Source organism: Pocillopora verrucosa, chromosome 11, assembly GCF_036669915.1.
Source record: "Pocillopora verrucosa isolate sample1 chromosome 11, ASM3666991v2, whole genome shotgun sequence".
Lineage (NCBI taxonomy): Eukaryota > Metazoa > Cnidaria > Anthozoa > Scleractinia > Pocilloporidae > Pocillopora > Pocillopora verrucosa.
Genome location: NC_089322.1, coordinates 18,456,730 through 18,471,600, shown reverse-complemented (window position 1 = coordinate 18,471,600; position 14,871 = coordinate 18,456,730). Strand labels below are relative to the sequence as shown.

General features: G+C 37.8%; 2 protein-coding genes and 1 long non-coding RNA gene across 6 annotated transcripts; 2 read left to right on the top strand and 1 right to left on the bottom strand.

Moving 5' to 3' along the window:
* The first annotated feature begins 241 nt into the window (after positions 1–241).
* LOC131777187 (uncharacterized) lies at positions 242–3,777 on the top strand. Its single transcript, XM_066174078.1, has 8 exons — positions 242–304; positions 750–869; positions 1,309–1,643; positions 1,822–1,855; positions 2,252–2,450; positions 2,810–2,821; positions 3,111–3,258; positions 3,661–3,777. Exons 1-8 carry the CDS (start codon positions 242–244, stop codon positions 3,770–3,772), a joined length of 1,023 nt encoding a protein of 340 aa, XP_066030175.1. The 3' UTR covers positions 3,773–3,777.
* A 287-nt stretch (positions 3,778–4,064) lies between these two features.
* Positions 4,065–13,040, bottom strand: LOC131777212 (protein SSUH2 homolog). 3 transcript variants are annotated; one of them, XM_066174246.1, is made up of 14 exons: positions 12,901–13,040; positions 11,683–11,770; positions 10,416–10,781; positions 9,668–9,811; positions 9,003–9,078; positions 8,716–8,845; positions 7,975–8,035; positions 7,566–7,690; positions 7,208–7,270; positions 6,243–6,346; positions 5,857–5,949; positions 5,222–5,324; positions 4,832–4,936; positions 4,065–4,346 (listed from the first exon to the last, which is right to left on the bottom strand). In XM_066174246.1, the coding sequence occupies exons 2-14, from the start codon at positions 11,741–11,743 to the stop codon at positions 4,200–4,202; spliced, it is 1,578 nt and encodes a 525-aa protein (XP_066030343.1). In that variant the 5' UTR covers positions 11,744–11,770; positions 12,901–13,040; the 3' UTR covers positions 4,065–4,199. The 3 variants fall into 3 exon arrangements, with proteins under 3 accessions (XP_066030343.1, XP_058949431.2, XP_066030344.1); XM_059093448.2 differs by having other exon boundaries at positions 10,416–10,703; positions 12,901–13,039; XM_066174247.1 differs by having other exon boundaries at positions 11,683–11,788; positions 12,901–12,943.
* On the top strand, positions 6,646–8,702 carry LOC131777213 (uncharacterized). 2 transcript variants are annotated; one of them, XR_010719109.1, is made up of 3 exons: positions 6,646–6,697; positions 6,813–6,916; positions 7,580–8,702. It is a non-coding gene; the product is annotated as an uncharacterized lncRNA (long non-coding RNA). The 2 variants fall into 2 exon arrangements; XR_009339609.2 differs by having other exon boundaries at positions 7,556–8,702.
* Positions 13,041–14,871: the final 1,831 nt, after the last annotated feature.

Here is a 14,871-nt window from a genome sequence, read left to right as displayed (position 1 = left end):
ACAAATGTTTCTTGTTGCTATGGTAGCTGCGCGCGTGGTTTTACGTTCATTTTTTTTTTTTTGTAGCATGCGCTCCAGAAACGGTTACGCAGCGTAAATTCTTTTTTGTGTCTCTCCAAATCAAGGGGTGTTGACCATTTCAAAGAACCTACAAGAGCGCAAAACTGAATTTTTTGTTCTCACTGCCATGTTCAATATTCATTTTTTTTTCTGTGTAGAAACTCTTCTGAAAGTTAGTGAGATGCAAGGCCGAAATGATTTGTACCAACACAAGATGATGATGACTGGAAAGAGGGACGACGAGGTTTGGCAAAATTTAGATTGCTGACAAAAACAAGTTGTTGACTGCAATTAAGAAATAATAAATTTATAATTCGAAACCTTGCATCGCGGGGCAAGACACCTACTCTTGCAGCGTCTTTCTCCATAATTACGTACCAGGGATGCGCGAGTCGCTACAATCTCGCCCACAGGGTCGTTTTGGTCATTTGTCGGCGGTATGGCTGTCGCTGCAAAGAGCCAAAATGACCTTGGGCTCGAGACTGGAGTCGTCAAGGAAACCTGAGAAATTGAGGAGGATCAGAAATCTGCGAAGAACTGTTGAACTTTAGAGACTGGAATATGCTCTAGCCGCGCGGACCTCTTTTTAATGCATTTAAGATGGATCAGAAATGATTGAGCATATCATGCAAAATGAAATCGTTTCCAAGCCTTTTCATGTAAAATTATTTTTTGTGTGTGTACAGCAGCTGATTGCAGTCAAGAGTGAGATTCCGTCCATGAATGTTAAACTGAAGTTGATTTACGAAAAAGCTTCCATTGCTGTTAACAGCAAAGCCCATGGCTACGTCAAACCTGAACTTTCAAAGGTATTAGATACGACAGTTCGTTTAATGCACCATCAAGGACCAGTCATTTCTTTTTGACAAGGGAGGGGGGGTGGAGGATTTTGGCTCACATTTTTTTAGGGATCACATTTTTTAGGGATCACATTTTTTTAGGGATCACATTTTTTCTGGGGACAGAGGGAGGATCGGTCAGCGTCGCTAATGAGAGTATACAAAATGGGAGCCATATGAAAAAATGCCCACGGGGGGGGGGGGGGGAAGGGGAATCATAGAAATATTACAGAGCCTTATGGGGGATCAAGTAAATTTTTCCGTGACACAACCAAAATCTTCCAACGTACCCCCCCCCCCCCGGTCCTCCCAATATCTTTATTACTTTTATGTCTTAGAATACCAAACTAACCGGAATATTATTTCGGATGTCACTTGGCTAATAACTTCTCTAAATTGACATTGTCAGATCTTCAATTGCAAGAAAATAATTCAGGATCTCGGAAACACAACATGCTTTGATTACGAGGCTTTCGAGATTACAAACCCTGGATTAATACCCCAGATGTGGAACTTCACAGTGACAGTAATGACCCAGGTGCAGGACGGTACGGTGGAATTAACCTCTTGCATATGGAAGAAATGCATCATGATCTCAAGGGCAGTGACTGGCAAAGTATGGAATGGACTTGAAGACATCTGGATCGGAATGGTAAATTGGACTCGCGGAAAAGTCGCATGGCTTTCAGGCTTGACGTGGAACGGTGCGCGGTGGCTTGGAAAATTGTTGTGGAAGTGTGCCGAGTGGTTGGCTGAGGTTATCTTGAGTGGATTTCAATGGTTTGCTGAGGTTATCTGGAATGGAATGAAATTGTTGGCTGGGATTTTTTTGGAATGGACTTCAACTGTTGGCTAAGGTTATCTGGATTGGACTTCAATTGTTGGCTAGGGTTATCTGGAATGGACTTCAATTGTTGGCTAGGGTTATCTGGAATGGACTTCAACTGTTGGCGGAGGTTACCTGGATTGGACTTCAATGGTTGGCTATGGGTATCTGGAATGGACTACAATTGTTGGCTGGGGTTATCTGGAATGGACTTCAATTTTTGGCGGAGGTTATCTGGATTGGACTTCAATGGTTGGCTAAGGTTATCTGGAATGAACTTCAATTGTTGCTTGAGGTTATCTGGAACGGACTTCAATTGTTGGCGGAGGTTATCTGGATTGGACTTCAATGGTTGGCCAAGGTTATTTGGATTGGACTTCAATGGTTGGCTAAGGTTATCTGGAAAGCACTTCAATTGTTGCCTGAAGTTATCTGGAAAGGACTTCAATTGTTGGCTAAGGTTATCTGGAATGCTCTTCAATTGTTGGCTGAGGTAATCTGAAATGGAATTCAATGGTTAGCTGAGGCTATCTGGACTGGACTTCGATGGTTGATGGATTTTACCATAAATGCAACATATTCGTTCGCAAAGATGACCCAAAATATGTCAGCGGAGCTGACCAAGATGATGATTAACGGAGTTATGTGGATTGTTGAACCGTTTGTTCCTGTCGTCTGCTATATAACTGAAGTTGCAGTAGAGTTTTACTTTGGTTTCCTCCATGGTAAGTAAATTGTTCATCAATTTGAATTTGACAAGTCATAATTGGCCTAGCTGAGGAGAGAGTGACCATTTCACCTCTCACTTTTTGGCTGGAATAGATTATTATAATCATTAGTATTATAATTGTTATTATTATTATTATTATTATTATTATTATCATTAGAACTTAACTATTATTTCTCTATATAGGGGCTACAAGGTGCACTTTAAATGATGCTTCAGATTTCTTCTTAATTTCGCCAGTTGTTCGGCTTTTTCTCAATTATTACATTTGACTCGGCGAAAAAAGTACACAATTGCTAATTTTTTAATGACTTTTCTTTGTTTACTATTTATGACATTAATTTTGTTTTCCAACAGAACATGTAATACATATTCAAGCTCGCTTTGATTTCTTTGGCTGGAATAGATTGTTATTATCATTAATATTATAATAATTATTATTATAATTATTATTTTTATCATTTAACTATTATTTTTTTTTATATAGGGGCCGCACGGTACACTTTAAAGGATGCCTCAAATTTCTTCTGAATTTCGACAGTTGCTCGACTTTTTCTCAATTATTACATTTGACTCTGCGAAAAAATACACTATTGCTAATATTTTTAAACTTTTCTTTGTTTCTTATTTGTTTTGTTTTTTTTTTTATTTATTTTACATATTCAAGCTCGCTTTGATTTCTTGTCTTGGCAAGATGGCGTCTATGCTGTCTTCGCTGGTTTGGCTGTCACTGTCGCCTCCCTGGTTGCTGGTTTTGTCGTGTACCGATTATGTGTACGAATTGTGAAATACATCGGACGGAAATGGTAGGTTATGTGCTGCGAAATTCCCTTCTTGTTTAATCCTTAATCTCCTGATAGTGACTGGTTTCTAATTTCCCCTCACATTATCACTCTTGAATCAAATATAGAAGTTATGAGAATAAAGGAAATGATCACCAATTTCAGAGGCTCCTGATTATCATTAAGATTCTCCTTGTCAGTACCAAAAGAAATGTTTAAAGAACAGTGTGGAGAAATTAGCCTCTGATGTTTGGGGATTTAAGGTTTAAGATCAGTTTGTTTGAAATGAGTGGCCAAATGAGTGATGCGTTAGTTTTGCAGTTTTAAAAAGTAATTTTTGATGCACACCAGTGCTATACTTGAACTAGTGAATGAAGAAATGACTTCAATGACTTTAACTTTTCCTTCGCTTGTCTTTTTATGCAGGCAAGAGTACAAGGAAAGAAAGGCTGCTGCTAATATGCCACCTAAACCTGACAAACCAATATGGCAGCCGAAACGAAAGCATAAGAAAAAGAAGAGAATTGACGACTGGTAGTTGCCAATCATGTTTACTTTATTTCGTTGCCTAAAAATCGAACAAATCTTTTTTTGAGTGAAAATCAGCCTACGTATTTTTATTTTATTCCGGCAGTCAAATTCAGTTTTGAGATATTAAAAACATACTAAAGTTTTCATCGATTAAAGTTGATCAATGGGGTTTACGTTTGTAGTTTGGTTGTCTTTCAAGCAAAGCCTTCCTTCGCATAGTGAATTAATCAGAGTAAACTTAATTCTTGCTATTCACATGAAATTACTCCCATTACCGAAAAAGAAATGAAGCTAAGAGATCAAGCAAGTAAAATAATTTTTTAATTCCCATCGCAAAATGTAGAGAAACCTGACGTCTAACTATTTCACATCATAGATAGTTTGCATTGAAATTTGTTTGTCCTTGTTCCTTAACCTCTCTTCTGTTCATTTCTTTAAAGTATGGCGCAGCCCCAACAACACTTTTGGGGGTAGTCTGGGGCATGTACTTTGTGATCCAACCCGTACACCCAGTAGCGAGTATCAGTGTCTTTCCATTCATATTTCACCTCGGAAACTGGTACCGCTCTTAGAGTTTGACGCTGAAACAAAAAATATTGACTAGTCAAGTTCAAGATTCCCATTTTATATTAAAGTTGCTAGGGCTCTGTGCGAAAAAAATTAAAACGCTGTAGTTTCCCTTCTATAGAATATTTAAACGCGCGCAGGGCCGGAGAAAGGAACGCGCAATGGTTTTACCTCTCCTCTCGCGCATTTCAGACTTACCCATGCTATGAGAACTTTTGTAAACGTGTGCAAGAGGAAAGAGACGGGTGACACTCGGTTTCCCTTTCGCGCGCGTTTCAGATTTCCGGATGCCGTAAGGGCTGTTTGCGCCGCAAATAAAACCGCGCTCGCGAGAAGAGAAATGCGTAACGCCCTCGTCCATTCAAGCGCGCATTTCAAACTTATGAATGCTGTGGAAGCGGTTTAGTATTCTAGGGAAACTACCCTGGTGTTGTTCTTTCTATCTTTAAAAACAGACTAAAGCTATTTTCCAAAGACTAAAAATTTCACTATCTCCAACCTGCATAAGGATTCGCTTTGTAGGCCAGTTCCGCGAATGAGCTTCGACAAGTCGCTGCGAGCCATTATTCACATCTTGATCATGAAAGGCTGTGACAGGATAAACCTAAAAGTGTACATAAAAAAAAATATAAAACGAGTTAGAGACTAACTTTAACCTTTAAAATCCCGGATCAAATTTGTAATTCTTCTTACTGTCAACCATACAATTCTTATAGTATTAGCTCTGAGAATTTAGTATTGCATCAGCAAATTATCCCCAAATTAATATTTTTCTTTGTTCTCATCACTTTTCTGGTTGGTATTGTATTAATATTGTAAGGAGAAATTCTGTCTTGGTCACTTACAGGAGTTAATGGGTGAAATATTTTCCGTAATCAGTCATATTTACCCGTGGAAGTTCTTGAGTAAAAATTTCCGTTCCCTGAGACTCTAGTATAAGTTGATCCGGTAGATCTGTTCTCTCCGTCACGTGGTTATCGATGTGACATTCCCTGTGAGATCAGAAAAAAGGCAGGCGGTCGGGAGTGATTCACTGATATTCTAGGACAAGGATGCGTATATATCAATTTATCATTAAGTGTTCAAACGTTTAATTCGTACATGACTTTGCGGAGCAACTTTTCAATGGACTGTCGATAGTAAAAAGGGGATTGTTGGTTCCAGTTCTGCTCTATTTCGCCCTGAGGTATTCAAAACTCGCGTCCCTTTCTCAACCAATCTGGTGCACAACTACAACCAATCACGACTTGGTCACTCGAGTTTTCCCGCGTTCCACAGAAGTTTGACAAGCCAGCTCCCTCACAGAGTGCTCCACTATGACACGGTGTGGTTCACCTGTGACACGGAGTGGTTCACCAATGACACGAGGTGATTTACCTGTGACACAGAGTGGATCAACTGGGACACGAGGTGGTTTACATGTGACACAGAGTTGATCACCTAGGACACTGATTTATCCAGCGTGATTCAAGTATAGTAACGTTTCATAATCAGTTAACAAGAATACGGAATTCAGTTACTCACCACGTGATCGTAAGCTGAATGAACAACTTGAGCTGCGCTGCCCCTTGACATGTCCAGCACATCACACGCCCATTACCATCACACGTGTTACATCTGCAACAATTAACATCTCGCTAAGGCATTTTACAGTTAATCCTTAAAATTCCAAGATCTGATCAGCAATTCTCTCTTCTACCACCAATAATTCCTTATAACAAACGAACCAACGCGAGAACAACAAAAACGAACGTGCGAGCAAAAAAGCGAACGCGCGCACGAACGACCGAGCCCTTGCGGTTCTCCAGCGCTTCAGCTAGTTGTTTTAAGTTTAATGAGTTCACAGAGGCTTTTTGTGCTTGTTTTCTTTTTGTAAATGGTGATTACGATTTAAATTTCACTGAACTTACATTCTCCTTCCACTTCCATGACACCACGTGCATCTGACTCTATGTGAATTCCCATCACGGTATTCGGTACGGCGACCAGAACCTTGACACCATGAACAACGAACCTGACAGAGAAGAAAGACAATAATTTTTGAAATGAGCGCACCACTCAATTACCAAAGACTACTTGAAGGTCGTCTCGATTGAGTGCCGTTATATCAAAATGAAATTAATCATAGCCGCCAATCTGAACGAAGTTCCACATTGAAAGTAGCCAATAAGGACAATAGCGCATACAAGGGACCAACCTAATGCGCGGGAAAATTCGAGTGAAGTCGCCGTGCGATTATTTCGCATCTGATTGGTTGAGACTGTAACATTCCAGTTCTCGATCCCAGTTTCCACAAAAAAACAACGGCGCCAACGTAAATCATTCAAAAATGGCCGCCGCAGACGAGGAAGACAAGAAAACAAAGGTAACTACAGCATTTATACAGTATGGCTGTTTGAGAAATGGTTGATGTTTTTATTTTGAGTATTTCTACCAAAATCCAAAAGCTCAGCCACTGGTATACTTTGTTTGCTCCGCAGTAAATGCCTTTTTACGGCAAAAGTTGGATTTTTTTGGCGTGTTCAATTCTCCGAAGTTCTGTTCCCGCTACACACGTTGAACCATGGTTTGTACGCAGTAAAAGGTAATCATCTTTGGTGTGGACCTTAAAAAATTGTATCTAGTGAAAACATATTAAGGAAACATTCCACAATTTGAGATTAACAACAGCTTTATAACTGCCCCGCCACGGGTCACAGGAGATCATTCCTTTGGGGGAGGGGAAAGGAGGTTTGGAAATAAAAAGTCCTGAATAAATGTTGAGAGCAAAAATAAACTACCTGAGGGAGGAGGGGGGCAGTGATGGAGCTGAGGTCCAAATATTCCTGAGATCATACATCATTGAAAAAAATAATGTAAAGAAAATATATCTCACCATTCCCCTTCCATAGCATCTGTAACAGCGTTTGTAGCCTGTGGCCATGCAGTCATGGCAAGGCTGAAAAAATAGGGAACAAAGAATTTAAATAGAACCTTACAATGTCAAAATAAAGTATGGTAATGTAGTTAGTTGAGAGAGCTCTTGGTTAATTTATTTTTGGTCAACCTTAATTTATAGAATTTAATCTATGATAATTTGCTGTTAATTTCCCTTACAACTTGTGATAAACAATTTGTTACAAGCCTAGGAGGTTGCACTATCTGGAAAATGATTCCACACTCCATCAATTCCTACCACTATTTAAAATCAGCCAAAATATAAATGCCTTGTTTATGTAACAAGGTGTCTTTACCTTAACTGATGCAGTATGGGGCACCTCAATGTTCACTACCTGAGGTGTAAATATCTGATGTGGTTGAGCAGGAATGCTCCATGGTGGTGGCGCAGGGCCATTCTGAGGACCATCGATCATCTGACCTACATTCATAAACAAACTGTTACCTACAGATACTTCGATAAGTGGTTTTAGCATGGTTTCTGTTGCCATACATGTATATTGGAACGCTTGGCTCTTCTAGCTTTGTAAATGAAACAAACTTGTGAAATGTCAAAGTCAAGAAAGTAGTAACAAGCATTAGAGAAAACAGCATCACGAGCCTTGGGCTTCCATTTGCATTTTCAAAAGCCCAGCTAAATAATTATGGACTCCCAAAGATTGACACTTTTATCTATTAGTTTATTTCATTTTTTATTCAACTCACCTCGGTAAGGTTCATGCTTCCAAGCTGTGGATCTTGATTCACAAAAACTATTCAAGTGATACTGTAAATTAAAAACAGATAATCAATGATATCAATCATAAGATGAATTGCAATTTCTGTGGTACCAGGTCTTCATCCTACTGTGTCACTACAATTAGCTGGAGTTGTTCCCTGACAGTATCAAGGTTACATCTTAAACCATGTTAAATCTTGTAAACAGCCCATTGGCTTTTCCACTGTCAGGTGGGGTTTGAAGTCATGTTTCATTTGATTTTAAAATTAACAATGTCATTGTTGTTGTTCTTTCTTGGTCTCTGTAGCCAGCCTATAATACAGTTACTGAGACAAAACATATAAGTGTCAACTTTCAACTCCACTGACACCCAAATTCCAATTATATTTATTATTTAATGTTTCCCTGATTAACCCTTTAACTCCCAAGATCTGACCGTGAATTTTCCCCTCCAGCTGCTACAAATTTTTCTGTAAAGCAGTAACATGAATTTGGTGTTGGATCAAGACAACAACTTCTACTTGATAAGTTTGAATATTCTCATTACCTGTTTGCTGAATAATGTATGGATATGATGCGAGAAGTTACATGTTAATCTCTTTGAGGAGTTAAAAGGTTAGAGACCTTGGGAACGATGGGTTTGGGATAATGACGTCAGTAGAAGTGTTGTGATTTCTTGACAAATTCTCCCAACTTAATCTAATTGTAAACATGATTTCTGCACTTACATGGTATGCACTGGATTGAGCTATGTCTTTGATGTCCATGTCCGTGGCAGCCTTTTTGCCATAGCAACAATTCTCAGCTACAAATGCAAGCAGTGCATCTCTTGCCTGATCTTCAGAGATAGCTGTGGCCCTGATTAAAATGATTCAAATGGACCACTTACAGTTAGTGCGTGCTATGATCATGATTCTTACAAATCATGCTATGTGATAACATTAAATGTTATCACAAATTTTGCTTCAAAAAAGATCTCATGGAATAATCCTCTGGGAATCTCTAATTGACTTACTGTTGGAAAATCTGCTCTGGTGTTTGCTGTTGTGCTGGAGGTTCATATGCTGGCGGAGGGGGCAGATATTCTGTGCCTGAAAAAATCAAAGAATAAGTATATGTAATTGCATGGGTTCAAGGGCAATAAAGGATTAATTAATCACTTGTATTTTCAAAGTTTTCTCAAAATTGTGCAAGTCATGAAGCACACAATTCACGTAAATCAAAAAGTACAAAAAGTGCATCATGAAAAATAAGATAAACAATTTTAAGGTTCATGTTTTGCAAAAAGCAAAGAGAACTTGTTATTGGATCAACTAATAATCCCATAATTGATATTCTTCTCTATTCTCATCACCTGCCTGCTTGATATTGTATTGATATTGTAAGGAGAAATTTTGTCTTGGTCACTTGTGGGAGTGAAAGGATTAATCTAGAATGGGAAAAGCTATAATGCCTTTGGTTGGTTTTTGTGCATGCTCTGAGGATTTTTCTCTTTGATCAATAATTCCTTCTTTCACAAAAACCATCACACCAAGTTCTATCGTAATACCTTAAAGCATGTTTCTTAAAAAACATTTTTTGAGATCTTTGGCATTATTAACCAGGGCATAACACAGCACATCTTTTTTTAAGAACCTGTTGGATCTCTAACTTAGTGGTATATTTAACGCAAACACCTACCAAAGCTAACAGACTCATATCCAGCAAACTTTCCGAACATTTCAGCTGGAGGGGCACTTGGGGGAGGGGGTGCAGCATTCTCATTGTCATCTACATCTTGATCAGGAATATCTGAGCCAACATAACTTGGGGTTTGTGCTTCACCTGCAAATTACATAAAGCACATTCAATGAAAAAAAAATATTTGCCAATGTGCTCTTGTAATAAGACTGTATAATCCCTTAGTCACCTTTCATATCAAGCTTCAGAGTCTGACCTGACAATTTGTTTTTATTCCATACTTAAAATGTCAGAGTGTAAATCAAAAAACACATGCCCTCTATGAAAGAAATCACTATAAATCTATTCAAGCATAATTAATTAAAATTTCAAAAACTATATATAAATTAGTAGTCTAACCCAAAACATTGTTCATGTCTGGTAATTATTGTTAGTAGTACGTTTACTTCCCAAGTAGGTGTTTACTCTTTTTTTAGTTCACATGTATTTGATCACTATTATTAAAATCATTGATATTAATTTTTCATCAATTCATAATCATCATTTCTCAGCACCACACACTTCCAAGTTATCTGGCAAAATGTTTGCAGACAGCAATATCAAAAAGAGAACTACACCTATAAAATGTTCATAAAGAGTTCATACAACTGCTTTATAGAACAGTTAAGTTAAGGAGTTACTCATTTATCACCACTTCCATCCACCAAGACAACTGTGTGTTACAAGCAACCATAACCCTTTTACTGACCTGTAAGAGGAGTGAAAACCTGCTGCTGGTTAGGTGCACCTCCATACCCCTGTTGTTGTTGGGGTGGTGCACCATCATACTGGTGCTGACCCTGCAATGGCGGGTGGCCTGGTTGTTGCTGAGGAGGGCCATATCCTGGTTGCTGTTGAGGTGGTGCGTAACCTTGTTGGGGAGGTCCATAACTTCCTTGCTGTTGGGGAGCTCCATAACCTGGCTGTTGTTGAGGAGGTCTGTAACTTCCTTGCTGTTGGGGTGGTCCATAACCTGGCTGTTGCTGAGGTGGGTAACCTTGGTGAGGAGGACCATATCCTTGTGGAGGCACTCCTTGTGAAGGAGCTGTAGATCCATAACCTGGTTGCTGTACACCTGTAAATAAGGAATTAGCTCAAACTATCAGCTATTAAATAGATGGGTTTGAGAGAAGGCCTTCACTAAAAGTTTTGTGATTTCTTGACAAATTCTCCCAACTAAATATACCTGTGATCTATCTTATTTCCAACCTATTCCATAGTAAACAATAGCGAGACACCATTAAAAAGCAATGTCCTGTCATAAAATAAAAACACAAGCTTGTCATTCTGTTCACTTTTGAATTGCTAGTACTGGTATATATTCTTGAATGTCTACAACTGCTGATCAATGTTGCATCAGAAACTTGCCTTTAGCCCTAAAACTCCAAGAAGTGATTAACATATAACTTCTTCCTATATATTATCTATACATTATCTAGAAAACAGGTAATAAGAATACTAAAAGTTATTGGGTAGAAGTTGTTATTTTAATCTAATACCAAATTCCTTTAACTGATTTACGAAGAAATGTTTAGCAGCAAGAGAGGAGAATGAATGATCAGATCTTGGGAAATACAGGGTTAATTAATGGTCAATAAAGTAATTTCATAACAAATTCTAACTAAATTTCTGTCTTTGTTTCAAATCTTTACCTAAACAAGGTATAAAAAAGGGTAATTTAGTATTATCACCTGCATTGATGGTGTAAATTGGCCATCATAAAGAAGAAAAGAAGCAGATGTTTTGAACATTAGCTCTTTGCCATTCACCCTGACAAAGGGCTAACATTCGAAATGTCAGCTTTGAAACTCTTTACAGTGGCTAACCCTAGTTTAGGTTATCAACTCAGTTGATAATACTAAATTACCCTGTTATACTCTCCCACTGATGCAGCACCACAGTTTCTTTAGAAACTTACCCCCTTTATAAATGAACATAAGGTGTTAGGTCTACCTAATATTTAATGCACACTGTACCTGGATATGTTGATTGCCCTTGGTAGCCTCCTCCTGATGGGGGGTATGGTGATTGGCTCATCCTTCTTCACTGATCCACAGAAAACAGCTAACAGTAATCAGAGAGCTTTATGAAGATTTGAATTGCAAAAATATATTAAGTTTACATAATGTTATTTTAATCTGAGTCAATGTTTTTTTTTAACCTTTCTCCCTATGTGTGATTGAAAGTAATTTCTGTACAACATTATTGAGATTTCAAAGAGAAATTTTAACCAAAAAAAATACACAAAATTTCAACTAAAACAGGAAATTCTTAAAACTAAAATTTTGGAGAACAGCAGGAAGAATTAGTACATAAATCTTGAGAATTTATAAATAAAGACAAATACACATGGTAGAATAATGAGACTGTTATATTCCTGAACCAGGTAGAAGGAATCTGATAATTATTGTTACAATCATAGTGTTTGTGTTCCATTTGAGGGTTAAATGTTGGTTACATGTACCTTTTCTATTAATAGTTTTCCTAAAAGTACTCTCAAATTACATTTTCAGGCTTCTGGCTGCTTAAAGCCTACATAAATATATTATTCACCCGATATTGCTGTTTTTCCAAATGACTCATAATTCTGGTGACTCTTACTTTTAAAACTTAATTCCCATAAATATTAAGTATCTAGGCAACTAAGTAACGATGTGGGAGTTGTTCTCTATTAACACAAAAAGTAACACTCTTATAACACTTGATCTAGCTCTCATTAATCGATTTCGACGCTTTTTTTTTTTTTGTAAAGGAAGATACATGCGTGGTGAAATCTAATGTTTCTTTAAACTTTGAACGAAGTCTTAAAGAATACGTAACTTCAAACCGGAAAAAATGTTTTACATAGCGCCAAACAAGACTCGACCTGTCATCATCGTAAGTATCGAAAGTTATTTGGAATTACTCAACTCCAGATGCACCTGTAGCGGCATATTTACAAGTTTTTCTTAACTGTTCACGACCAGAATCGAAGAAAGTTGCGCAACGCAAGTAGTGGGGAGATGATCAAGTGCAAAGAAAACTAAAACAGGTGGCTGCAAATACATTTCAGAACGCCAACAGATTGACTCCGATCAATTTCGAGAGGAAATACATCGTATGGTTTTCAATCGTGAAAGAGTTACTCTCTGTCACTACGAATGCATTCAACTTTACAAAAAAGCATATATATATGGGAACATGGGCCACATTACCTGTATTAGCTTGCCCTTCTTTAAATCTGCGTCAAACTTGGCCTCAGGGAGGTCCTGACCCTATTGATTTCGGAGGACAAGAGCATCCCGCGGAAGATCTGGTCACGAGTATGGTGATAAAAAAGTTAGATAGGTCCGCAATTCACATATTGTAAATGGAACGTAAATGCAAGACAAAAGTCGTTAGTCGACCAGGCGATTTGTCACCTTGTAAACAAATTTGATATAATATAATATATATATATAAACTAATATATCATAATTATATATAAATAATGATATTATTTATCATTTTATATAATGGTAAACTGCTTTCCTGGTCAAAATTCGGCTCGTTTTAAGAGCTAATATCAACATGCATCAGACAAACAGCAGCAAGCAAGTCACCCAAAATTTGCTCCCACTCCTACTTTCATATTTTGTATTGGATTGGACTTCAGTGGTTGGCTAAAGTTATCTGGAATGGACTTCAATTGTTGGCTGAGGTTATCTGGAATGGATTTCAATGGTTGGCCGAGGTTATCTAGAATGGACCTCAATGGTTGGCTGAGGTTATTTGGAATGGACTTAAATTGTTGGCTGACGTTACTGGAGTGGACTTCAATGGTTAGCCGAGGTTATCTGGAATGGACTTCAATAGTTGACGGTTTTTTCCATAAATGCGACAGATTCGTTCGCTAAGATGATCCAAAATATGTCAGCTGAGCTGACCAAGATGATGATTAACGGAGTTATGTGGATTGTTGAACCGTTTGTTCCTGTCGTCTGCTCTATAACTGACGTTGCTGTCGAGGTTTACTTTGGTTTCCTCCGTGGTAAGTCAATTGTTCACCAATTTGAGTGTGACAAGTCATAATTGGCCTAGCAGAGGAGAGAGTGACTATTTCACTTCTCACTTTTTGTCTGGAATAGATTGTTATTATCATTAATATTACAATAATTATTATTATTAACATTATTATTATCATTTAACTATTATTTTTTTTATATAGGGGCCGCACGGTGCACTTTAAAGGATGCCTCAAATTTCTTCTGAATTTCTACAGTTGCTCGACTTTTTCTCAATTATTACATTTGACTCTGCGAAAAAGTACACTATTGCTAATATTTTTAAACTTTTCTTTGTTTCTTATTTGTGACATTAATTTTGTTTTCCAACAGAATATGTAAAACATATTCAAGCTCGCTTTGATTTCTTTTCCTGGCAAGATGCCGTCTATGCTGTCTTCGCTGGTTTGGCTGTCACTGTCGCCTTCTTGGTTGCTGGTTTTGTCGTGTGCCGATTATGTGTACGAATTGTGAAATACATCGGACGGAAATGGTAAGTTATGTGCTGCGAAATGCCCTTCTTGTTTAATCTTTAATCCCCTGATAGTGACTGGTTTCTAATCTCTCCTTACCTTATCACTCTTGAATCAAATATAAAGGTCACGAGGATAAAGGAAATGATCACCAATTTCAAAAGCTCCTGATTGTCAATCAAATTCTCCTTGTCAGTACCAAAAGAAATGTTTAAAGAACGGTGTGGAGAAAATGGCTTCTGATGTTTGGGTGTTAAGGTTCAAGATCAGTTTGTTTGAAACGAGTGGCCAAACGAGTGATGTGGTAGTGTTGCAGTTTTAAAAAGTATTTATTGATGCAAGCCAGTGCTTTATTTAACCTGGATTAATAAAGAAATGACTTTAATGATTTCAAATTTTCCTCCGCTTGTCTTTTCTTGCAGGCAAGAGTACAAGGAAAGAAAGGCTGCTGCTAATATGCCACCTAAACCTGACAAATCAATATGGCAGCCGAAACGAAAGCATAAGAAAAAGAAGAGAATTGACGACTGGTAGTTGCCAATCATGTTTACTTCGTTTTGCTACCTGAAAATCGAATAAATGTTGACTGAGTGAAAATCAGCCTACGGATTTTTATTTTATTCCGGCAGTCAAATTCAGTTTTAAGATATTAAAAACATACTAAAGTTTT

What these genes read in the sequence shown, in the direction of transcription:
- LOC131777187 (XM_066174078.1), top strand. Translation starts at nt 242, where the DNA reads ATGCAAGGCCGAAATGATTTGTACCAACACAAGATGATGATGACTGGA. An exon ending in CTGGAAAGAGGGACGACGAG is followed by an intron (nt 305 to 749) that starts GTTTGGCAAAAT and finishes TGTGTACAGCAG; the next exon opens with CTGATTGCAGTCAAGAGTGA. An exon ending in AAATACATCGGACGGAAATG is followed by an intron (nt 3,259 to 3,660) that starts GTAGGTTATGTG and finishes CTTTTTATGCAG; the next exon opens with GCAAGAGTACAAGGAAAGAA.
- LOC131777212 (XM_066174246.1), bottom strand. Translation starts at nt 11,743, where the DNA reads ATGAGCCAATCACCATACCCCCCATCAGGAGGAGGCTACCAAGGGCAA. An exon ending in ATATGAGTCTGTTAGCTTTG is followed by an intron (nt 9,079 to 9,667) that starts GTAGGTGTTTGC and finishes TGATTTTTTCAG; the next exon opens with GCACAGAATATCTGCCCCCT. An exon ending in CCAGAGCAGATTTTCCAACA is followed by an intron (nt 8,846 to 9,002) that starts GTAAGTCAATTA and finishes CATTTTAATCAG; the next exon opens with GGCCACAGCTATCTCTGAAG.